This window comes from Syzygium oleosum, unplaced genomic scaffold, assembly GCF_021117445.2.
Source record: "Syzygium oleosum isolate NSW1041296 unplaced genomic scaffold, Sole_v2.1 Sole_v2.20, whole genome shotgun sequence".
In the NCBI taxonomy this organism is placed as follows: Eukaryota; Viridiplantae; Streptophyta; class Magnoliopsida; order Myrtales; family Myrtaceae; genus Syzygium; species Syzygium oleosum.
Genome location: NW_026607504.1, coordinates 1,469,387 through 1,494,620, shown reverse-complemented (window position 1 = coordinate 1,494,620; position 25,234 = coordinate 1,469,387). Strand labels below are relative to the sequence as shown.

General features: G+C 40.0%; 2 protein-coding genes and 1 non-coding gene across 3 annotated transcripts; 2 read left to right on the top strand and 1 right to left on the bottom strand.

The window, feature by feature from the left end:
- Positions 1-1,873: 1,873 nt before the first annotated feature.
- On the bottom strand, positions 1,874-1,955 carry TRNAS-AGA (transfer RNA serine (anticodon AGA)). The gene has a single exon. It is a non-coding gene; the product is annotated as a tRNA-Ser (tRNA).
- Positions 1,956-11,812: 9,857 nt separating this feature from the next.
- LOC115683960 (auxin-responsive protein IAA1-like) lies at positions 11,813-13,393 on the top strand. Its single transcript, XM_030608620.2, has 5 exons — positions 11,813-12,175; positions 12,478-12,659; positions 12,761-12,872; positions 12,972-13,033; positions 13,169-13,393. Exons 1-5 carry the CDS (start codon positions 11,925-11,927, stop codon positions 13,204-13,206), a joined length of 645 nt encoding a protein of 214 aa, XP_030464480.1. The 5' UTR covers positions 11,813-11,924; the 3' UTR covers positions 13,207-13,393.
- Positions 13,394-15,003: 1,610 nt separating this feature from the next.
- On the top strand, positions 15,004-18,783 carry LOC115683953 (katanin p60 ATPase-containing subunit A1). Its single transcript, XM_030608614.2, has 7 exons — positions 15,004-15,165; positions 15,669-16,143; positions 16,627-16,824; positions 17,231-17,475; positions 17,595-17,753; positions 17,893-17,980; positions 18,306-18,783. The coding sequence occupies exons 1-7, from the start codon at positions 15,044-15,046 to the stop codon at positions 18,585-18,587; spliced, it is 1,569 nt and encodes a 522-aa protein (XP_030464474.1). The 5' UTR covers positions 15,004-15,043; the 3' UTR covers positions 18,588-18,783.
- Positions 18,784-25,234: the final 6,451 nt, after the last annotated feature.

The window sequence follows — 25,234 nt, the reverse complement described above, 5'->3', positions numbered from 1 at the left end:
TTAATAAGAAGAGGATTAAGGTTCTAATAAAAGGGAGAGAATGTAGTTTAGAGGTTAACACGGGAGAGATCATTGGGAGAGAGTGCCAATTTGGGGGGTGATTTTTTTTGCCATTTTGTTCATTCGTTGTTAATTTATTGCTTTGGATGCGCCTTTTGAATATTTTCATAAAAGGTGAAATATCAAATAATATGGTCAGACTTGATAAAGAACAACTACTCTCAATTCTTCAGTAAAGAGTACTAACTTGCATGGATCGTTAGCAATTCAAATTTGCACTTCTTCGAATCATTGAACTCCAAATTTATCTCTCCCTATATGATGACTTGATGCTTTGATGTGGGTCACCTGCCAAAATGCTATGCTGAGATAATTGCAAGTAATTGTGTTTCTTTATGTTCATTATAATCCCACACCGTCTAAATAAGTTATGGTAATGTATCCTATACACAAATACCCTGCTCTAACCACAAGTTCAAATAACATTGGATGAATGAAAAGTTTAACTAGCTAGTGTGTATATCCTTCAATCTCTCTCATTCAATGTAACAATTTTCCCGTGTGCCTTACATTTCTACACCATCATCCAATTTGAAAGCAAGTTATACGGTCAATGTTTAGCTACGGCAGGCCAAAACAAATCCCTTTCTCTTTCTAACGTGGGAATGGCGGTGTATGTCATTGTCATGATAGTGATGACGGAGATGCTCACGACGATGACGGAGTTGCTCACGACAATGCAACCCTAATTGGAGTCTTCTTTTGACCTATTGGTGGGGCCAAATAACATCAATCGGGACATTTTGATGAACTACATGTAATGCCAACCGAATTTTCAGTCGTGATACTGTCAGGTAGAAGCCGGTACTCTAGTTCGACGAGGAATTCTACGTGTCGAAAGAGCCTACAATACTTTAATTAAGCGGGATACTTCCAAGGAAGATGAACATTATGATGTAGAATTAAACGTGAAGAAGCTGCAGATGGAGGATTAGATTGGTCAACATGCGACGCCTTGGAGGAACCGATGAAGAAACTCGGCTTCGTGCTGATTAGGATTCCACTATCATCCCAAAGCATTAAACAATCTTGAGTCGATCTTGCTCATTCAGATGCAGGAAAACAAAAGGTTACGTGAATCGGCATGATCTTCTTTGCACCTTCCGGAGAGGAAGAAAAGAGGTAAGAATAGGCAATCATATGCTAGGCTTAAGGTTTTGGGATTCGGCACTTAGATGGAACGAATCATCTGCTTTCCATTAGATGTCATAATGAAAGCAAATGGAAGAAATTTCAGTTTAGTGAATACAATATCTCTCGATAGCAAAGCCTATCGTACAAGACAGAAGAATATACCTGTATGTTTAAATGAGAAAGATTATCAAAAAAGTCTTAAAGCTATTGATGGTCAAGCGAGGGTTGCCCTCGTCGGCCACAGGCGAAAGATCCCTCCTTCATTTTTCCTTCCACTAAATCCTCTTTTCACTTCTTATTTACGCTCGCTCACTCAATCCCTTCCACCCTCCTTTTGTCCTTGCCGAGGCTTGAATAAAAATATAAATGGATAAACGACAATTATAATATCAGTATTTCTACAATTATAACATCAGTTTCTTTTTATTAAAGCGCTCACGGTACTTTAGCACCACCATAAAAATAACCTCAATCGCCTCTACCAATCCGCACTACTAGAGAGAGTATTACGTGCACCCGAATTATATGAGTTCAATTTATATCAACTATTAGATCCATGAGAATAACATAAGACCCATCTCGGGTTTAAAAGAGAGCTATTTTACTCTTAACCATCCCCGACATCCAATAGAACAATGAGATGGTCAATAAAATGAAAGAAAGAAAGAGCAAAAGAAAACGTGAACGGCAGGATTCGAACCTGCGCGGGCAGAGCCCACATGATTTCTAGTCATGCCCGATAACCACTCCGGCACGTCCACCTTGTGGTCATTTCGATGACTTTTTACAGTATTATTATTGAATGGCGGATTCGCTTCAAGACCATTATTCTCAACCTGTTCACTTATCAAAATATTAGGGCGTAATTCTAAAGTAGATTTAGACTTTAGTGCAGTATGTATTGGCAACTAAATTGGCTAGACATTAAAAAATCCGTGAAAATAACAAAAAAACAAATTTTGAGCATTTAGGCAATCCCCATACTTCGAAAGACAATCGTCGTTAGACCCCTAATTTTGTGGACGTAAAAAATCTGGAGATGGATAACCTAACTCTGTCCGAGTTTTTTATAATAAATAAAATGCCCAACACCTTGTGCACCCTAATACACATAGGTAATTAAAGTACCACATTGGATTTTTTTTTTTTTCCTCGGATGTCATCCTATAGTGACAATCTTGCATTGAATCCAATTACTCAATGGGCTGGGCCTTACTTGGGTAAGATATGCCTGGGGTCTTGTTAGGCCTTAGCCAAGCCCATGAAGCCCAATCATCAAATTGAGACCAATCCCTAATGAGGCACGACCCTTAGTTTCTCTCGGTTGATGTTCGAAACTCTTGGAGCACCCGGCAATGTTCGCCACCCCATGGGTACTCTTTGAACGACCCTATGCGAATGTGGCCTTGGGTTGGGTGGAGGGACGGCGATATTGTTCATATGCGTTTGACTCATCTACGGTACCAATCATTTCGCCATTAGATTTGCATCACCTATTCACTCAATACAAACTCCTGAGAAAACTTCTTGGTCCCTCGTCTCTTTTTGTTTCTCTCTCCTCTACCATCTCCCCAATCCCTCAGCCCGCAGCGACGACGCTGCTGCCATTACATGGACACCTTTTTTGCGGGTTTCGCCATCATAGCTCTCTCTCTCTCTCTTTATGACACCGGCTTCTAGCTCCATCCCACACTGCCACATCCTTGGACGGGTCTCAATCTGAGGTCATCAAAGCCGAAGATCAACATTAGGGGCTATGGAGTTTTTCGAATTGGTTATTTGATGGACACGTGACGCCAATCCGACGATCATTTAGGTGGTGACGGTAGGCGGGGACCATCCATACATGCATTCAAGACCCCTCCCGTTGTGTGTGAAGTTTCCAAGTGATAGACATAATCAAACCTAAGGAAAAGAGAGAAAAAAAAAAAAAAGAGAACGAGTTCACATTGTTCTCGAAGGTGGAACTCCCTACCGGTCACTTTCTTTGAATTTTATTCCGCCTCATTTAGGCTCCTACCCTTTCATTACTTGCACTAATTACCATCCTTACTACTAAAACATGATTTGCTTTTCCTAGAATACTCTCCCCTTGTACACAGAGGCAGGACTAAGATTAGCTCCGAACAAGTCATAAATGTAAATACGTGTACAAACTACTTATCAACGGAGAAGAGCATTCCGCAGGCTGCCACGAATCGGTGCCCTCGGCCACCCATATGAAATCTAAACCGATGGACGATTCAAGGAACACACGCTGCGAACCATTTTCTTATTATATATGTAGTTGTACGACATTATTGACTTCGAAGCTTCCTCGACTTCAACGTCATTGTGTCTCCTGAGAGGGAAACACTTCCAACCCTAGATGTTAGAATATTCGAAAAGGATAGGAGAAGAGGAGCGGAGAGGCATTGAGAAGAAGAACTTGACCCGAGCAATGTCAGATCCTGCGCGCGGTCAATGATATATGTTGGTTTATGAATGTATAAGTATGAGCTCGTGTAGGCATAGTCTCCACACAAAATACGATCCACTAGTCTTTTTTAAATGGATTTGGTGGACAATTACATTTGCCAATAAGACTACTGACTACATGGATTTTAGTCTCTATTATCGTCACCCCTCGAGGTGTTTGTTACTTTTCCCCCTTTTACCTAAGCAAGCATGTCGGTTGCTCAAGTCCCATGTCGAATTGATATTGTCGTGAACAGGTTCGGACCCTTCGATATCCCTTCTTTTGGTGCCTTGATTAAGTACCTTTAGTAGTTCAATTTAGTAAAGCAGATTTGCTAATCACTCGCTTTTCCCATGTTTTCAAGGAGACAAAGGTAATAATGTCGGGTGTAAAATTTCTCTGTAGAAGATATCGGCTCTAGTGGCTTAGATCACGTTCCCATGTCTTTTTTTACATGGCAGAAAGTTGCACTTGGAATTGTTCTTCGGGTCCAACATTTTTCCAACCACAATCTCTTTTACAAGGCAGCAAAATCTGCGGAATTCGTGGTCGTTCCTAGCTTTCACACACGCCGGTCTCTGTGTTTTTTTTTAATCTTCTTGCTACTTTCGGAAAAGTTCTAGGTCCCCTCCGTGTCCCTTTTATTTCAAACGAGTAGAACTTTCTATCCTTCTTTTTATTCTAGAAACTCACCTTTTTGTGTCGAATATATGCACACAACATTTTCTTCTTTTCATTGGGCAATTGATTTTTCCATATTTCTATGATAATCAAATGCGAAGTTTATAAAATTGTTGTTTATTCTCTATAATTTGATTCGGGATATTTATGAAGGAATTTGTACGTAAGTGATATTAACATCGAAATGAGGAAAATTTTGAATTCGTACTAAAAATTCAGGGACCACATTGAACGCCTTAAAAGTTCAGGGACCACATTACACATTGTGATAAAATTCATGGACCATATTGAACACATTCAAATTTAATGGACCACATTGTATATTTGGCCAAAATTTAGGGACCATTTATTTCATTCTCCTTTTGAAATTTGAATTTTCTTAGTAAGGCATGATAACGCATCTGATTCTTGATTGACTGTGGGGGGCAGCGGTAGCTCAATTATGCTCCTTAAGCCAATGAAGAAAGCCCCAATTTGAATTTCTGCCAAAAGGAGAAATCATTACCCCCAACGCAAAAAGAAAAGAAATTAAGAAGATCTGAAGCATGCCAAACGTCAAATAAAAGTCCGATTTCGATGAAGAAAGAAGTCAAAAAGGTATGAAGGAGAAGAAATTGATGAAATTCTTTCAATAAAGCTTCCACCTAAAAGCCACTTGAAAGTTGGAAGTTCGATATGCAAATTCCAAGGAGGAAACCCACAAAGCAAAAAATCTTTTTCGAGCGATTTTGTCTCGTTCCGACCTTGTTCTCCCCACACGGTGCATCGACCAACACTGTTTCTTCTCCTGCGAACTTGCGCTTCTTCCACGTGATGATAAGAAACCCTAGTGACAATGGAGCAAAGGTTCTAGGCGCACCACATTGTCGCGAAGGGGGTCGGTGTCCCACAGCAGACACCTGAATTTTCCGGGAATCTGCCGAGAAACGATCCGTGGCCATTCCTTTTTCGATGGGGTCCCAGGGGAGCTACTGATTACGGGGAGGAAAAATCCGAGAAACTGTTGGCAAGAATGGAGTTGAAAAGACCTCCATCTTTATCTTCCTTCGCCCGGGGTGACAGTTTTCACGGGTTGTTCACATGCGTATGGGGTCGGCATCATCCCATGTCCCATGTTTCCTTCCCCTACCATCCCCTCTCCGCTAGGTTTAAATAGCACGAAGCCGACGACGGTGCGTGTCGAGATCGAACCAATCAGAGGGCAAACGTGTCGCGTCGAGATCAGAGAGTATATATGCAAGAATCGGTCGTCTAGCATGATCTGGCTCCGGAAAGATTATTTCGTCGCTCGAATTGGAAAGGATGACACTCAAAACCCCACTATCTGTTTCATCTTAAGCTATTGGAGTCATAATTGTGTCGTCTTGGATTTAACTCACTCGTGGTATTATCTGTTTTGGCCCGTCTTCGTACCGAAACTCACGATTTTGTCATTTACCGTTATGTCAAAAAGTGCCTCAATAAGTTAATTTCATTTTTTACGTATATATCTTGGAATTGCTCTCCCCTTCTTTGGTGCACAGTTCGGTTTGTTCCTGCTCTCTTCACCATTCTAGAAGCTTATCAGGAGCCGCTCCTTATCCAGGCCTATTGATCCTGACAACCACTCATCGCCCTCGTCGAACCGGGTCATTATAATAATGTTTTTATGTGTTGCAATTGGGAGATATTATAAGGCCGACTTTTGCTAACCGAGCTAAGTCAAAACTCCTTCTCGATACATTTGAAAGGTAGGCCATTCACGTTGGAACTGATCAAACGTGACGGGGAAATTGATTTTTGTAAGCTGACATCGAGAAGTTGAGTTGAACACCGAGCTCGACATCTCCCCAACTCCGAATATCTTTTGCCATAGGCCGACTTCTTAGGACTTTGTCGAGGCCAAATACGAATTCTTGGTGTCCAAAAAGGAAAGAAGGAAGAGAAATTGTGTACCATTGAATCTGAGTTGCCTTGTCAACCCGAAGGAAACACTTGCTGGGTCAAGAAGAAACCTCAGACTTTTGAATAACGTCGTGGCCCTTCGAAGCACAGTTCACAGACACATGCATATTGAATATGCACATGCATGTACGTGGACTACGAGCCTGTGCATATGTCCAATGTCAATGGACTGCTCTTTCTTAACGACGTAAAAACACTTTGAACCAGATCCGATCTGCAAATCTTCACGGAATAATACAATGTCCGGATCGAAAATCCGCGGCTGGATTAAGCTTGATTTGTCAGCTACTAGCCTGTTCATGTGTTTCACGAGGGCTTATGGCTGAGTCAACGGCCGGCCTCCTCGTGCTACGAATCTGAAATTCAAGATTAGGTGATGCGCATTAGAACTTTCTTGACAAAGGAAGAGTTCCCATCTGTGATTAACTTTCATTGATATCACCCATTTCTTAATTGATCTTCAGGTTTCTATATATTGTAGGGTTTTGGAGTTATAATAGTTTTCTGTCTAGTCTCGCCTTTACTTTCTCTGCGCCCGTATCCTTGGATTATGATTTGATATCACATTCAAGGCGATGAACCAAAAAATAAATTTGCAAAATTTCGCTGAAAAAGCTAAATACTGATGCATTGTCTTGGCTTTCGGCATGTAAAACTTTGGAATCCCTCGTATGTTTGTCGATGTGTAAACTCTACAACTTTGCTATCGCATTACTTGAGCAGTACTAGGCTTTCGTTAGGGGTCATGGGGACAAGTATATCAAGAACACTTGGTAAGCAATATCCTCAATAAGGAAATTTATATAGTTATCTTGAGAATTTGAAGTTTATATTTGGTTTTGTTTCCACTTTCGACATTGGATTTCGAGGAAATTATCGAAAGTTTATCTCCGCGTGCTCTGAACGTGTTGAGCGTTCATGCATATGTGCAAGTTCTACTCTTGTTGCAAATCGCAATTCACGCTATTCTCTTTCCGATCGTGTCAAGTGCTATGTATTAACAAGTATTTGATTACGGATATCACGAAAATAAATCAAGGCATTAGTTGAATTTAGAAGCTTTTCCTATCCGGCTGTATTAACAAAGTATTGCACTTCTCAAAGCACTTATTTAGTCAATAATTATTTCTCTAGAGAAACAAAGCATCCTTTTTATGGTTACTTACCTTCTGAGTAAGAGGTAAAACTGTTTCGTCTGAAGTCTCATGTAGATCTCGGTATCCCTTAGACGCTAAACAGACATAGGGTATTCCCTCCTCCCGTGGAAAAAAAAGATACAGAGGAATTGGGAGGGTTGGGTGTGCAGGCACCGACACGTTAAAATAAGAAACGCGATCCTGACAACCCACCAAGTATAAATCCCTAGACAGGCAGGGTGGCCCAGTCGGAGTATCGTAAAAAAATCGATCTTTAAAAAGAATTTTTTTTTTTGTCAGAGTCTTCCACTTTAATTACTCAAAAAGGGAAGAACATGGCACGTTTTGTCGCCATTATTATCAGCTCACTTTTGTCCAAAGTTGAGCATGCACCCATCGTTGTATGCTGTGATGGATTTGATGAAAATGGGGAAATACCCACGACATACGTAGTCAAGACAAGACATAATTTGAGTCGTAATTATGGCTCCTGACTCCCATTTTTTTCAAGGACTAGAGTTACTGATTGCTCGAGAAGCAAGTTAGCTAAACTGAGATAAACGATTTAAAGTTCCCCCAAAACGTACATTGCTCGAGAAGCGATTTTAGTTTCACTTCTTACTTAATTAAAATATCGCGGCTCGGACATCGTCTTTAAAATCCCATAACATTTAAAAATTCCCACAAAATGTATATTGGCATGTAAATTTAAGGGTCGATATCACGAAAAACCCAAAATCAGTACACATATGATAAATATACCAAAAACTAATTTTTTGACCATAAAAAATCCCAAATCGGTACACTTGTCACAAATTTACTCAAAAATAATATTTTGACCATTAAAAACCCCAAATTGGTACACTTGTAATAGATTTACCCTCCATTGGTTTCCGTTAAATTGGATTAATAGCACGAAAAACTACAAACCGGCACACTTGTGATAAAAAGAGGGGTAAAACCCCAAACTGGTCCACCCGTCAACTGCCACGTGTCATCCAATTCAGCAATTTGATAATAAAATTAAACGGAAACTTACGGATGATAAATTTGTTACATATGTATCAGTTTGGAGCTTTTGATGATCAAATAATTAGTTCGGCGCACCAGTTCGAGGTTTTTGATGTGTTAAACCTAATTTTAAACACGTCTTGTATATGTAATTTGTTAAAATTTGTTCTTTTTAAAAAAAAAAATTATTGAGGAGCAGCTCGTGCGAGGGAAGAGGAGAGACCCGGGGCACCGGGGCTCCGGGGGGGGGGAGGGGGACAACCGGCTAGCCCGGTGAGGCGCACGATCCAAAGCCGCGTGCGGGACGGGGGGGTCAAACCCGCCACGCGCCGGTGATGGACAGCGACATCTGGGTCGACAAGCCGACACGATCACATGGCCGCTGCGGTGGGACCGACCCGCCCCCCCCCCCCTCCCTTTCCTTCTTTTTCCCCCCTTGCAGATGAAGTTGACTTGCGCCACAAGAACCCAAACACGTGGGCCCCGCCTCTTCCTTTTTCTAATTTTTTTACTGAAAAAGAAAAAGCCAAGGCGCTTTGCATTCGGAAATAAATAAAATAAATAAAAAAGTTACTTCGTTTCATTGTTAAATATATATAATGATCTTTTAAAAAAAAAAATTCTTTCGTAATTATGATATTTCCGAGCAGTGATTGACTGAGACGAGAACCCATCACGAACGGCACCTAACTATTTCTTCGATCGCTATAATTGAATCGCAAACAATAAAGTATTGCTGCTTCGTGAGAAATTCGATCATAAAATCAAGTTAAACGGAATAGGAGCTGACGACGAATTGATGCAGAAGCAATGTAAAAGGAGGATGAGAGCACAGACGTCTAGAAATCAGAGACGAAAATGAGTGTATCGGATTAAGAATACCACCCATATTGGGTCGGTAGGGGAATCTGGAGCACTTTCTCTATAAGACCTAGCTACGAAAAATAGATTGTGTTCACTCGTCACGTCATTCCATAATTAGTTTATATAAACTTTATTTCATGAAACTTTGAAGTTTTATTCGTAAACTTAATTTACGTTATGCCACAACTCGATTTAAAAATTGTGTTTTCATACGCCATATTTATATATACATTTATTTCTGTAAAGACATGACACATGATACCTAAGACTTATTTGTTCATCGATCATAATTCTAGTCATTTTTCTTATCTCTTTTTGAAATAATTTACTTGTTTTTGTCAAGTTTTTTATTTTGAATAATTTACTAATAATATATTGGAGAAAAAGGAGTGGCAGCCAATGTTGAGAATGACTTGGTAAGATGGGTAGATCAAAATCGGATTTTCAGCATTTACTACTGAAAGCGCCATTAAACCGTATTCCTTTTAAGAAACAGTACTTAGTACACACCTATTTCTACATTTTTAATTTTAGGGATAATAAATGATCAAGTAAGTGCATTGGATTTAGTCTAAGTATAGTCACAATTCTAGATTATGTAATATATATCCTTGAATATAATGGAACAACAATTTGAATGAGCTGCCCAAAAACACCTCAACGAACCTAATCGAATGCTTTTGCGTTGGCTCTGTAAAAATTATGCTTTGAGAACTTTTTAAGAAAACGCACTGAATAACTACTTTTTTTTTAACCATAATTACAATTATAACTACTATTATCATCATTATCATGATCATTATCTTTATCTTTATCATTACTTCTATTGCTACTACTACTATTATTAATATGTTGAGCAGTTAAATTTACTTGATAATATCTACATTTAAAAGCTAGACTTAGTTAAGCTATTTGATAACGATTATAGCCAAGACTTTTTTAAATCGATTTTCTAAGTGAGGTGCTTATGAGATTTAATAATTTCATATATTGACTATGTCGATCACGCGTTGAAAATAGTATGTATGTCCATACTTACTTACGCGAATAAAAGTATTTATTTAATTAATCGTAGGTCCTATGAAGCCAAAAGTTATTCAACACACTTGAAAGACTTTCAGACATTATACTATTTTTGACTTTATTGGTTGCATCATTTATTGTCTCCAATACACTAATTTGAGAACATCATGGTTGCAAAGTGTTTAAAAATATGGAAAAGGTCTTCATAAACTCAATTTTTTTCGGCTGATTGCCCTGGTAATTTCTTTTGAGAAATAAATTAATATCTATTTTCCAGATATATATGTGCATACCGATTGTTTTTCAAAGATTGTTTGGTGCCTTTAGAAAGCTAGAAAGACAGGTTGTTTGGAGACTTCAGAAAGTTAGAAGACAATTATGAGCCCCATTTTCGTGAAGCATGTTCAATTTTCACCAAGGATGAGAAGGGATAGAAAGCTAGGAAAAATGCCACCAACCCATCATAGATTTGGTGTAAACATCACGAATTTCAAAAAGTTGCCCTCCAACATGTCTAATTGCACGTTTCAGGGAAAGAAAGCAACAATTCATGTGATGATAATGTCTTTAGGCCAAAAAATAGGCAGACAATTCATGTGAAGGAGGCCAACGAAGGTTCGTAGAGCCACGTTGGTTTTTGTGCTCATGAGTAATTAATAGGCCGCTTCATGTTGGCATTTCTAAGGAAAACATTCATTAGACCAAGGAGGTATTACCATGGAAAATACTAACGCGGATGTGGGTAACAAAAATATGCGTGCAGCCCTCACATATTGACGTGCAAATACGTGGTACAATATATCTAGGTTTTTATTAACAAAACGACCAAATTAAACAAACTTTGCAATTTTCAATGCACCTACTTTATTTGTCTTTTTTGTTATCGATACATTGAAATCTGTATCAATATATATTGAGTGCGCAGCCATTAACACGAATTGTATGTATGATGTGTATAACTTATTTTTTCGGGTGATTAAAAATAGAATTTATGTACATACCCATCAGCCATCACATGTACCGTGTCGAAATATCGGCTTCACTGGTTAGTTTTAAGTCTCGTCACGGAAGATTTAGATGATTATGTGCATTGAATCAATGCCCAAAACAAAGGCTAACATATTGCCCATTGGTTTTGAGAGATGAACGAATGAAGCACTCGATGCCATTGCCGTCAGTCCCCTCAGATCAAAGCATTAAAGTTGGTTCAACTACCAAAAATCACTAAAGACTACCCTTAAGCAAAGCCAAATGTGATTAGACATGAGAACCCATCGAAAGCGACCCGGTCGAACGGCCCGACCAAACAAGGGCCCTAACTTTTATACCACTCACATCATAGTCACACGCTTTGCCAGTCACACGTTGTCCTGTCGCCTACATGGACGAATCACAGCCGCTCCTCGGCGCACACGTGTCCAGATGGGAATGGTTCCATCATTTTGCCGGTCACACGAGTTCCCCGAATGATATAATACTAGACAACGGGATGAATGATAGGGTTCACATTGTAGGCTAGACGCGTTGGTCAAGTTTCTGTTGCCGTCTAAAGGCGACTCAGCAAGAAGAGATTTCATTTCGAGCGTAACCTGTGAGATCGAAGAGAGGAGAAGATGGCGTTGGAGAAGTCGCCGGAAGTCGGCGATAATCCGGAAGTGAGCTTGGAGGAGATCACCGAGCTCCGACTGGGGCTGCCGGGCGAGGCCAGGGGGAAATCGGGCGCGAAGCGGGGGTTTTCCGAGACCGTCGATCTCGATCTCGGTGCACCAGCCGTCGGTCTCAACGAAGCCAAGAATTCTTCCGTGGGCGGTGTACAGATGAAGGATGGAGTTTCCGGCGGTGCAGCTAAACCTCCCGCAGCCAAGTAAGATGTTTGATCCAGACCCCTTGTCTTGAACACTAATGTTTAGTATTAAATTCTCCTTTGTTTTACATCAGTCACGGAGAAAAGAAAACACCATTCACATATAGATTGCGATTCAGCACAACAGTGACGCGATCCAAGTATCAAAATGATAGGAAAAAAACAATAATGTGCGAGCACGAGCTCGATAGGACACGAACACGTCGAATCTCGATATTTAAATTACTGCAATATAGTTTCGTGAAGATGGACTGCACAACAAAAGATTTATAAGGACTGTATATTGTTTTTGACATGTATAGGACGCAAGCTGTGGGGTGGCCGCCGGTGAAAGCATTCAGGAAGAGCGTGATGAAGAGTTGCAAGTATGTGAAGGTGGCCGTGGATGGAGCCCCGTATTTGAGAAAAGTGGATCTGGAGGCGTACGACAGTTACCAGCAGCTTTTGGCTGCTCTTGAGAAGCTCTTCTCTTGCTTCTCCATCTGTGAGTTATTTTAGTGCAATAATGAAAAAGTAGATTGATATAATTTAGTAATTGTATATAAAAATGAGTTCTTATGGGGGGTTCTTGGGAAACTATTGCAGGCAATTATGCAAGCGAGAGGAAGATCACTGACCCAGCAAACGGTGTTGAATATCTGCCTACTTATGAGGACAAAGATGGTGACTGGATGCTGGTTGGGGACGTGCCTTGGAAGTGAGTTTCCATTAATTTTCTGGGTTTTTCTTTCTTTTTTCTTGCTTCTTTGAGATATCGTGTGTTGAGTCGTTGTTCTCGGTTTTTCTTCTGTATCAGAATGTTTGTCGAATCTTGCAAGCGACTGCGGTTCATGAAGAGCTCCGAAGCCACCGGTTTAGGTAATCCATGCTTCTTCCTTTTGACCAAACCGACGGCTAAACAAAGATATCAAAGAAAAGATGCATGGACTCGTCTTACTTATTCGCTTTAGAATTAGATTTCTTATTAGTGACTGTGGCTTGTGTAAATTGCAGGTCCAAGGACACAGTCTTTGTGCACAAGTTCAAGTTGAAAAAAGAACAGCAAGCTTCCCAAGAGAGAGAGAGAGAGCATTCTGGGATTATATGTTTGATGTACAAAGGGTTTTAGATCTCAGCTCCTAGGTTTAGGATTATGCCACAGTTTTTGTATTTGGAGGGTTTCGATGACACGAAAATACACAGAAAATAAGAGGGTTTCGATCTCTCTATCATTTATCATCTCCGATCAGCTGCTTTTTTTTTACTACGAACGTACATATAGCCTCATTAATTTGATAATTTAGGGTTTTGAATTGGAGCTTGTAGCACGTTCGTTTCATCAGAATACATCATAAAGACTACGCTCACGAACTGCTAATTAATGTAGAGCTGTAGATCGAAGATAACATCGCCTTTGCGTTCTAAAACTGTGGGAGCACTTCCCCAAGTGGAAGAATATGATTTGTACACCCCATGTTTTAGGTTTGGTATGGATGAAATTCAACTTTGGTAGAATGGATCAAGTGGACGAGTTGAAGGGGCAACTCTGTTCACCTGTTAAATGCTATGATGGCGACCCCCTCGAAAAGGAAATTTTCCTAAATTAGAGATTAGGAATGCCGTCCAGGCTATCCCTTCTCTCCATTTGCGGGGTGCGATGACAAAGACAATGCCGATAGATAAAGCAATGTCGATCGTGAAGATAAAACATTGTCGATGCATATTTCCATAAATGAGAGAATCCTAATCGGTCGGCGAAAATGTGTATATGGAATAAAGGTTGAAGGTGTCAAAAGTGAGGTCGCATGTAGAGAACTTCTCTTTTACTAGTGCCGTGCAACGTATAAATTGTGAGACTCAAAAGAAAAATAGAGACAACCACATATTCCTTAGATGCCGACAAAGTTAACTTTATTGACATAAAGATACCGAAGTGGTAAGGAATGAAACTGAATGAGCACATAGGTTTCGTTTGTTTCATGGGAAACATTTTTATCATTTGTTGGCGTTTGGTTTGCTTAGGAAAATGAATATTGGAAAACGTTTTCTTAATCAACAGAAAACTTATACTTAAATTCAGAAAAATGATTTCCCCTTCAAATTTTAAAAAAACAGAAATCATTTTCAAAATATATAATTAGACATGACGCTTGGACCGGAAATTCCGCGCTTGAACATGGGAACCCTAACGCTCGTCCACAGGCCCATCGAGACAGAGGCCCAGGTGCCCATGCAGGGGTCCCCGGTGCTCGTGCCCGGGCCCATCGAGGCCGAGCCCAGGAACCCGGCCCCAAGCCCATCAAACATGGTGATAGGAAAGATTCACTATCAAATCTTATCTTCCTTTATTTTTTATATTTTTTATTTTATCAAACATGGTGATGAGAGGCTTATATGCTTTTTCATCTAAATTATAAAAGAGAGGTGGTCCGTCGGATTTTCAATTTTCAAACATGGATCTGGGCCTTCAGCAGTTCCGAAAGGCGAACGGCAGAGACCGTTGGAGGCCCTACAGATCCAACGGTCGAGAATCCCCTTTTCCCTTTGTTGCGAAACGATAAAAGGCCTCGCAAGGGCCCAACTGCAATTTCAAAAAAACCGACAGCCACTGCAGATGGTAAATAGCTCAAAGTGGCGAGGGCAAACGAGTCAATCCACGCGCCTTCTCCCTCCCCCTCGGTTCCTTACCGTTGAAACGTCGCCGTCGGGCTCGCTCCTTCCTGCTCCGCCGCGACTGGTTCTAGAGAGAGAAAGCTCGGAAGCTCCGGTTAGAGACAGAGAGAGAGATTGATGTGAATCTGATCGAGTACTGGAGCTGCAGAGATTGCGTTGAAGAGAGAGAGAGAGAGAGAGAGAGAGAGAGAGAGAGAGAGAGAGAGAGAGGAGAGGATGGTGGGAAGCAATGTGGCCGGATTGCAGGATCACTTGAAATTGGCGAGGGAGTATGCCCTAGAGGGTCTCTACGACACCTCCATCATCTTCTTCGACGGCGCCATTGCCCAGATCAACAAGTACTCCCTCTTTCCCTCCCCTTCCCCCCCATTTCTGCTCGGCTAAGCTCGATTGATTCCGTCATTCGAAGTGAAGGGTACTTCGAATCTGGGGATCCTCTTTGTTTGCCATTCGATGCGTAGTTTGTAGCTCCTGAATCTGTGGATGCTCGAGCAACTTGCGGGGGGGAGATGATGACTTGTAGCTAGTCAATCGCTGCTTGTCGGGCGAGTAGTGATTTTTCTCGAGGTTTTGGGTGTAGGCTGTGGATGGATGCTTCTTTCGAGCGAAGCTCGGATTTTTAATCCAATTGCTTCAGTTTTCGATGATTTCTGCGTAGAAAGAATTGAGCTTTGGATTCAATTTAACATCTTGAAATTCATGGGGTGTGTCATATTATGAAATGCGGAGGATATGTAGGAATAAGGTCCTTATGATAGGATTCGTCCGGAAATTGGTGTCTAAAAGTGCATGCGTGCGTCCCTTTTTTTTGCTCCAATTTCTAATGTGTGTGTAATTTTAGGCACTTGAATACGGTTGATGATCCCTTGATTCGGGCCAAATGGATGAACGTGAAGAAAGCCTTGTCCGAGGAAGCGGAAGTCGTCAAACAACTAGATGCCGAGCGGAGGGCGTTCAAAGAAACTCCCAGTGGTCGACGCCCTTCTTCGCCTCCTATCCATGCCAAGTCCTCCTTTGTTTTCCAACCGCTGGATGAATACCCAACTTCCTCTGGAGCTCCCGCCATGGATGATCCCGATGTGTGGAGGCCGCCGAGTAGGGATCCTACTGGTAGAAGGCCTGCGAGGGCTGGTCAAGTGGGCATGAGGAAGTCACCACAGGATGGGACATGGGCTCGTGGTGCTACTGCTAGGGCAGGTGCCGCTGCACGTGGTGCAAAGGCTGGTGGTTCGAGCAAGAGTAATACCGGTGTCCGAGCATCTTCTATTGGAAAGAAAGGCACTGGTTCTGGCAAATCTGCCAAAGCTGATTCTGGGGTAATTTTCTCTTACAAAACTTTCAAAACAATGTAAAAGCAAAGGGAACCCTATGTACTTGGCAGTATAGTGATATCTATGGGGAATTTGATGTCTGTTACGACTGTGTAGGTTTGGGCATGCTTCGTTCATATCCCATATGCTTTTAGTAGTTTCACCTTTCTTGCTTAAGAATTGCCGTAGCTTAGTTCACTCCATTCTTCCATTAATTTTCTGGAGAGGATTCTCCTATTAATTTGAATTTCTTAGCAGCTATGAGTTACAAGTCACTAGAGAAACTTAGTGTTACATATCTGCTGTAAAGTTGATCAATGTTTGGTTTGTGTTATATGCAAACTGTATTCTTATCCTTTTACTATTCTCAGCTTCTATAGATTAGGTATTTACATTATTTCACAAATGAAATGTGATGTACTCTGTTTGCTTCGAGTTTGATTTAAGATGTTTTCATTGCGCTGACAAATTTATGTTTGCAACTTTTAGAATGGTGATGCTGAAGATGGAAAGTCAAAGAAGGGACAGTATGAGGGACCTGATCAGGACTTGGCTGCAATGCTTGAGAGGGATGTCTTAGAGACTACCCCTGGAGTAAGATGGGATGATGTCGCTGGACTGAGCGAAGCAAAGAGACTTTTAGAGGAAGCTGTTGTGCTTCCTTTGTGGATGCCCGAATATTTTCAGGTACTACTTGAGCTGTAGAAGTGCAATTTATGTGCTACTTTGCTTTGGGTAGGATCTAAATGCAATTACTTATTGATGATGCTAATAGTTATTTTTATCTCCAAGTTTTGTAAAATTATCTTTTGAAGAGTGTGAATTTGAAATACGCTTTTATTGCTTTAAGAAAAAATTAGTTTATAAATTAAGGAGAGAGTAAGCAGTAGAATGGCCACTGGCCATTATAGAAGTACTTGATAGCGTCGATTACCAAAGATTGAGGAGCCCAAAACTGTGGTACCGAAGGTGATGGGTGCCTGGGGGAGTCTGTTGGGTGGGAAATGGGTAATCAAGCTGGAGTAGTTCCTGCTATCGTTGTCTAAAAAGTTGGAAATTATTTGCTCTATGCTTACGATGCTTTCATTCACAGGGAATCAGGAGGCCTTGGAAAGGTGTTCTAATGTTTGGCCCTCCCGGAACTGGGAAGACCCTTCTTGCAAAAGCTGTAGCTACTGAATGTGGTACTACATTTTTCAATGTTTCATCTGCTACTTTGGCTTCTAAATGGCGTGGGGAGAGTGAGCGCATGGTGCGGTGCTTGTTTGATCTTGCTAGAGCCTATGCTCCAAGTACCATTTTCATTGATGAGATCGATTCTCTCTGCAACGCTCGGGGGTGAGTTTGATACTCGGAGTGAGATATGATTCTTAGCCTAATGTCAGAAAAAGGAATAAATCCCTTGGATCTTCCGTGGCATTTACTTGTATCTGACTTTCAAAGGTGCCTCTCTTCAGGGCTTCAGGGGAGCATGAATCATCCAGGAGGGTCAAATCCGAACTTCTTGTTCAAATAGATGGTGTTAACAATAGTTCGACAAATGAAGATGGTACTCGCAAGATAGTGATGGTTTTAGCTGCAACTAATTTCCCGTGGGATATAGATGAGGCACTCAGGTTGATCATGTTTTTCAATAATTTTTAACCTGTGTTGGCATTTTGAACTTTGTTTTTACTTACAAAATCCATTTCCATAAATGCTTGCTGTTCAAGATTCCTTATCATGCATTTGTTGCTTCTTCCCAATGATGTGCAGGAGGAGGCTTGAAAAGAGAATATATATTCCCCTCCCAAACTTTGAAAGTCGTAAGGAACTTATCCGTATCAACTTGAAGACCGTTGAGGTAAGCTACTCAATCACTGCCATATTACTAACTTGTCAAACACTCGATTGATCTTTCTTCACACTGATGTATGATATTGCTTGAGACCATTTCATATGAGGAGTGATGCTGTGGAGTGTTATGCATTATGTGTCTTATTTTTCACATTTTAAGAGTGAATGTAAAGAGAATTATTTGAGTCATGCAGGAGTGTTTAAGCGCAACCATGTACTGTTAGTTGTTACTCGAAGCCATTTGTGTGATGAATTTTGTAAGGAACCATCTAGGTTTTTGCCTATATTAGCTCAAAATCACTTTGAAAGTGTGCTTCATGGTTCTTTATCAGGTGGCTGCTGATGTAAACATTGACGATGTAGCTCGACGGACTGAAGGATACAGTGGGGATGATCTTACGAACGTTTGCCGGGATGCTTCCATGAATGGAATGAGGCGTAAGATAGCTGGAAAGACTCGGGACGAAATTAAGAATATGTCCAAGGATGAGATCTCGAAGGACCCTGTCGCGATGTGTGACTTCGACGAAGCCTTGGTGAAGGTACAGCGGAGTGTTTCTGCAGCTGATATTGAGAAGCACGAAAAGTGGTTTGCAGAGTTTGGATCAGCATAAAGAATGTCACTGCTTCTCAAAGAAATCTTGATCTCTTGGTGTTCATGGTAACAGTTCTTCCCCTGTCAACCGAATTTGTCATATATTGAGTCAAAAACCTCATCACGTACAGTGTGACGTGCATTCGATTTGTAACCAGTTATGTATTTGTACCATGACAGTTCTTCAGAACATTTATCAATTTTACATTGGTTCATTCCTTGATTGTATACTTTCTTGTGACTATTTCCCGTAACCCATCTCGTTTAGCTGGGAGTGCTTCAGGATATCACGCCTCCAGACGAAAAAACGTAGATGGAGGAGAGAACACGTCCACGCCACATGGAGTAGCTTCAATGCCGAAGTTCTTTAATCCCAAAAAAGCAAAAGAATTTCGACGAGCGGTCGAGAACAGACAGAGATTAGAAATTTCAGAGAGAGCAATACTGAAAAAACTGAGTGAGATTGGCGAGGAAGGTTAGAAAGGAGAAGGGGAAAATAGAGGGATACATACAGGGGTAGCTCTGGTCCTCCATCAAGTTGTTCATAATACAGCGATCTCAGCACTTGTAGGAAATCCCCAAAGGTCTAAACGAAATAAGATAATCAATAGACTGTTTATGCAAATTTTTCTTCACGTGCACTCACATTAACTCTACCGATACTGAATGTTAATTGCAATTTTACTCACGAATAACTGTTAAATCATCGCAATTATATACCGGATAATGGTAATGACCATGCTGTGGGTGTTAACGCGACAAGAACCGATGTGAGCACCAAAGATGTCAAAGATGGAGGTCATGAAAGCTGAGATTCTAAGATGCTCTAATTTGATTGCCTCCGGCTTTGTTTCTTCTGCTGTCCTATATGAATTGATGTTGAATTTTTTCAGGTTCGCCCATTTTAGCTTATCCGATTACGTACTCCTCAAGGCAAAACTCGACTTATTTTTTTAATCTTTTACGAGCCCTTTTTTTTTTCCAACCTAATTTGGTTAATTTACTCCTCTGATTTGCTTTGGTTAGAACTCAAAGATGATGATTTGGAAATAATTGTCGATGATTCCATGTGTTTTCCAGTACAACGTTAAACATTCATACAATTGGAGGAGACTAAACACCAACTAATTAAAATGCATAGCATGCCATGCGAACAATCGATGGATTATAATTTCTTGAAGCAGGAACTGATCACTTTTTAATTAAAAATAGATTGTTAAGATAAGTCGAGGAATAAGGATTGTATGGAGACGGATATATGCATGCGATGCTCACGTGATATTCGGAGCAACATAGCTCAAGCTTCCATATATCAAATCATGGATGAATGTGCCCATAACTATGTCTAATAAGAATCTGAAGATCTTTACGTTCACTAGGTTGAATTGTTCTTTTTCTTTTTTTATGCATGATACTTTAAAACATATATCACTGGATTACCAATCATACGGATAGGCTAATCCCAAATGTCAGAAAACCGCACATCCAGATGCATTGAGTAAGCATGCTGCATCAGAGTGGTCGGCACATCTCCCAAAGTAATTAGTTATTCTGAATGAGAGATGTTGTAATTTAAATACGGATATGGCTGACCTCTTTGGAGTTATGTGAAGAATCTTCTTTGTTTTTCTCGATGCTAATAATGACTCTTTTTTCAAACTACTTCCTCACTGTTTTTGTTCTCTTCCGCTTTGAATTTGCAGAACAATGCAATGGTGGTGGAAACAACCAAAAGATTGCTTACATTGAAAATTAAGGGTGACGATGTACTTTCAATGCATACAACATCCGAGTTCCAATCACGGTCGTCAAGGATGTTGGAGCTTAGTTGTGCAACCTGTCACTGGTTTGGATGGTTTCTAAGCCTAAGCATATTAAACAAGAATGTCTTTATCCAGAAAACAAAAGAAAAAACAGATCTGCAACTGCACAAATGATTAAGTTATATTAGAGAGAGACAGAGACAGAGAGAGAGTTAACATCACAGATTAATCAAATCTGCATGGCGCATGCAACCACGATTAAGGAATACTTAATGAGAAGTCTCCCCATCGAGTACCAGGAGAACGTCCGAACATATGTTAGAAGAGCAAACAAACTAAGAATGGATCCAAGCATAGGAATCGGCCAGCCTTCTGTCCACTAGTATCCCCCATTATAAAAACCCATCTTTTCAAATTATTACATTCTAGGGTTTCAAGCGAATAATCATTGATTTTATGTGGGGAACCCCAAAGAAAACATCATGCCTTCATGCATGTGTTGAAACAAAATAAACTATGGCCGGGATATACATTATCTATGCACATAGACATGGACATCTTGGCTTGCCAACTCAGCTGTTTGTCCGGATCTTAGTTGGACATACATTAGTATATTGGCCAAAGTATCAATAATTCTCGCATATCTTGTCCCAAAAACTATACTAAAATTCATAATCCCTGCAGGAAATATTGCCAACCTGTGGCTAATGTGATTGGTCTGGTATTGGATGGAGAAACGACAAACGATCTATCATGCCATCCAATTCTGATCCGCTCTCATCTACTAACGTATTGAGAAATTGAAATGAAAAGGAATGAAATAGAGAGGACATGGGTATCCTCATAGTTTAGACTATGCTCATTTCCCTATTTCTCACCATAACTTTTGGAAGGGATAATGACACAAATGGTCTTGAACTTTGTTTCAATATGTAATGTGATCCCTAAATTTTTAATTTGTTCAGTATGGTTCATGAACTTTATTTTAATATGCACTGTCATCCCCGAAATTTTAAATTATTCAATGGTACATGTTCAATTTGTTCAATGCAGGACAACATTGAATATTTCTATATAGTTTAGGGAATAAATTGAACATGTACCAAAAGTTGAGGGGACCATATTGAACTCATTAAAAGTTCATAGATCACATCGCATATTGGGGTAAAGTTCATGGACCACATTGAATAAATCAAAAGTTCAAGGACCACATTATACATTCGTCCAAAGTTGAAGGACCATTTATGTCATTATCCTTTTTTGGAATTATTAATTTAGTAACGGCATCAAAACGCCAAGTCATAGTTGATCAATTATGCAAGTATGAAAGAGTGTGATGACACTATATTGGTAAATCTGTATTTCTTTTTATTTTATCATTTGGTTCTTATCCTGCTTGCTAATAGAAACATATGTGTCCATACATGTCATTATCATGAATGTCAAAATGTAAAATGTAATTTTTTGAGAAAATCGAAATATAAATTGATATCAAAATCATTGGGACTCTATTATTACGGTACTACATGACACAAACATCTCGTTGCTCTCTTCATTAAATCACTCAAAAGTCTTGGGTGGCAATATCAGAATCATTGTGCATGAGAAAGAAACAGATTGACCACATCCACACTTGAACTGAGTGCAAGTAGCTTTGTCTACAGAGCATTGGTAGAATCGATAACGCACATCTAATTGGCGAGGGAAATAGACATTAGTGTCTTCTCAATCGCTTTGCTCTGTTTGCACCTCACAGTACTATGGATTCTTTCCACCATGTTTTGTCAGTCCTCTGATTTGACATATTCAAGCAAATAGGTTTTTGACTTTTGAAGGAGAATGATTTCGAAATTGAACATTGCGAATTGCCAAAAGGAAGGACTTGAAGAGGATACGAGAGGGGCAGGCAAGTTTGGATTTTGTCATCATGTGGATATATTTAGCTTTCATCTCAGCTTGTGTGTCCTAAAAAAATGGAGCATGATCTGCTTGAGTGACATGAAACAACCTCTCTCTCTCTCTCTCTCTCTCTCTCTCTCTCTCTCTCTCTCTCTCTCTCTCTCTCTCTCTCTCTAAGTGGAGCAATATAATCTCAAACCACATAAGTTCCTCTATTTTTTTTTTTCATTTATGGTTCCTGCAACCTAACAAGATGACAACATTCATATGCAAACATGTGATTATCGTCAAGAAATCCAACAAAAAAAAAGCATTGACATGTCAGATAGTCGAACACAAAATCTTAAACAAGCAGAGGGAGACCGCATGTACATAAATAACATATAAACCACGTAAACAAGCTATGTGTGATACTTTAACAAGAAAAAAAATGAATCGAACTAATTCTTTTTTAAATTATTTTCCCTTGCAAAGGTGCCGCAAACTATGTAGAACTAGGTCATCATCTACTTTTTAGTGCCACTTCTGATTGAAACTTTCATTAAGCTCCTTACTGGGCAAGAAATTGAAATTGTGAAGATCTGTCTCTCGGTTTAGTTGTAAAATCCTGTTAGACCCAGATTGGCACAAAGAAAGGAAAAAAAGTCTTGTTTTGTGGTGACCTAGTCACTCCACCTTTTTGGCGCAACTTACTTTCTTGAGGGGTTGAGATTAACGAGTCCAATGGCCTTCAAAAGAGCATCATGACAAAAACCAAGCATAATATGCGTGGACATCATCATGGTATTTCACTATGCCTGTCCTTATGGTCTTGCAAAGTTTCTGCTCTTTCACATGGCGCAGCATCTTTGGTACCATTCTGTTGGTCCAAATTTGAGGTCTTAGCTTGTCATTAATTAACCCCCACTTAATCAAAAGGTGCTTCCTTAGACCCACATTGGTAAGTGCTGCATACTTTCTCCTCAAACGTAAATCAGTTTGAACTTCACTTTCATTAGGAAGTAGACAAGTTTCTTTGCTTCCTTATAGGCTTTAACCTATCGTGACAAGAGATCTTTTCGTGTGATAGCCTACCACCTTTGGAAGGAATGATCAATTCAACGGAGATTTTAATCTCAAACACTATGTTGGTAAATGACGTCGCCATCAACATATAGTTAGAAACATATAATTAGAGCTCTAATGTAAGTGTAAATATCAGAATCTCTTAGATCTATCCTGGCAAATTTGTCAGTTCGTGACTTTCTTGGGGAATCAAGCAATAATGCATGGTTTTACTGTTAATTAACATGTAAAATAACGGTGGTTACATGAGAAAACTGACCTTTGAGTGATGCTGGAGTATCCTCAATTAAACTCAAAGCAAAAGTCACGGGGAAAAGTACCCATTGTGCCCATTTAGTCTTAAACTTTTTAATTGTGCCAATTTAATCTTAAATATTTTCATATTTTGCCAATTGAGTATATTTGGTGAATTTAGGCCAAAAGTTGCTAGCAATCCTAGTTGGCATGGTTGGCACTAGTGTAAACATTTTTTAATAATTTTTTTTTATTTTTAATAATTTTTCTTTTTTCTTCCTTTCGTTTTCTTTTCCTTTTGCCAAGGGCCGATCACCGACACCAGCCACAAGCCATGGCTAGTCGACGGCCGCCGACCACAAGCCATGACCGGAAAGGGCGAGCGCCGACAAGGGCCCCCCTTGCCCAAGCTGGGCTCAGTGACGTCTACCCTCGCCTGTGGCGGCAAGGGTGAACCTCGCTCTGGGGAGGCCAGCCTTCGCCAGACATAGCCTGTGGTCGGCAATCGGCCACCGATAGAAAAGAGAAGGGAAAGAAAAAGAAAGAAAAAAGGAAAAAATCAAAAAAATTATTAAAAAATTTAAAAAATGTCAACGTCAGCGATTTCCAACCTAAATTAATCGGATGGCTTTATTTGACAAAATGTGAAAAGGTTTGGAATTATCAGCACAATTAAAGAGTTTATAATTGAATTGACACAAATGTAAAATGTTTATGACTTTTTTGGTACTTCTCCCAAAAGTCATGTGCGACACAGCGTTCCATGCGTTTCAAACTTTCATATTCCCTTCAATCACAGTTTAAGACAATTTATATAATGGAAAACCCTCTTTGGACCCTACTTAAGTAGCAGAAATTTGTCAAAACATATCACTTGAAACAGCATAAATGGTGCTTTGTGACTGGAGGCAGATATCACATTCTTTTCGCCACTCTGACTATAGACAGACCTAAACAGAACCGATCACCGAGTTTTTCCAGCACTGATGAATGATCAAATTGCAAATCTAGCCAATCATCCAATCTTTCATCCTTGCAAAGAGCGAGAAAGAATATTGAATTTTAAACTTTCAATTTCCACGAAACTGGCGGAGTTTACCACAGCCATAGTGTGAAATTCGTTGTGTCTCCTCTGAACTGTACTCTTGCAGGACTATTGTGCATGTGTAATAGCACATTTCGCATTCGTCCCTTGTGTGAGGCTCATCACATGAATCCTGCAATCAGTTTCGCATGATGATGATCTTGACATGATTGTGTTGTTTCTGTTCTGTCATTGGATGCCAACCTTATAGAATATAAAGAGAAGGCCAAAAAAAGAGAAACTGACTAAACGAAAATCTTTACTTCCTCCTTGTGCATGGATCAATGAAGATTTGACATCTATGCTGCTCTAACATTTCAAGAAAATTACTAACCAAAGCCAATAAACACTTGTATTTTTCATAGAAATAATCAGCTACAGTTTCATCATATACTTCCACGAAGGGCAAGATTCCAACCTTGTCCATGAGCAAAATGGAGAATCCACAAGCAACAGTCGAATGATTTTTAACAGAAAAGGGAGAAACCCATTTATGTAATGTCTGGGGACGACCAAATATGTTTGTGGATTTGAAGGGAGTTTGGTAGCCCACTTGGAACATCTAGGACAAACAAACCCAAATGTAATCTCAGAGTGCACTGAGGCTTTATTACTTTTCAT

Bases quoted from the DNA above. Each gene is read 5' to 3' on its own strand.
- LOC115683953 (XM_030608614.2), top strand. From the start codon at position 15,044: ATGGTGGGAAGCAATGTGGCCGGATTGCAGGATCACTTGAAATTGGCG. The intron at 16,144-16,626 runs GTAATTTTCTCT...TGCAACTTTTAG, and splicing joins CTGCCAAAGCTGATTCTGGG to AATGGTGATGCTGAAGATGG. The intron at 16,825-17,230 runs GTACTACTTGAG...TTTCATTCACAG, and splicing joins GGATGCCCGAATATTTTCAG to GGAATCAGGAGGCCTTGGAA.
- LOC115683960 (XM_030608620.2), top strand. From the start codon at position 11,925: ATGGCGTTGGAGAAGTCGCCGGAAGTCGGCGATAATCCGGAAGTGAGC. The intron at 12,660-12,760 runs GTGAGTTATTTT...AAACTATTGCAG, and splicing joins CTTCTCTTGCTTCTCCATCT to GCAATTATGCAAGCGAGAGG. The intron at 13,034-13,168 runs GTAATCCATGCT...TGTAAATTGCAG, and splicing joins CTCCGAAGCCACCGGTTTAG to GTCCAAGGACACAGTCTTTG.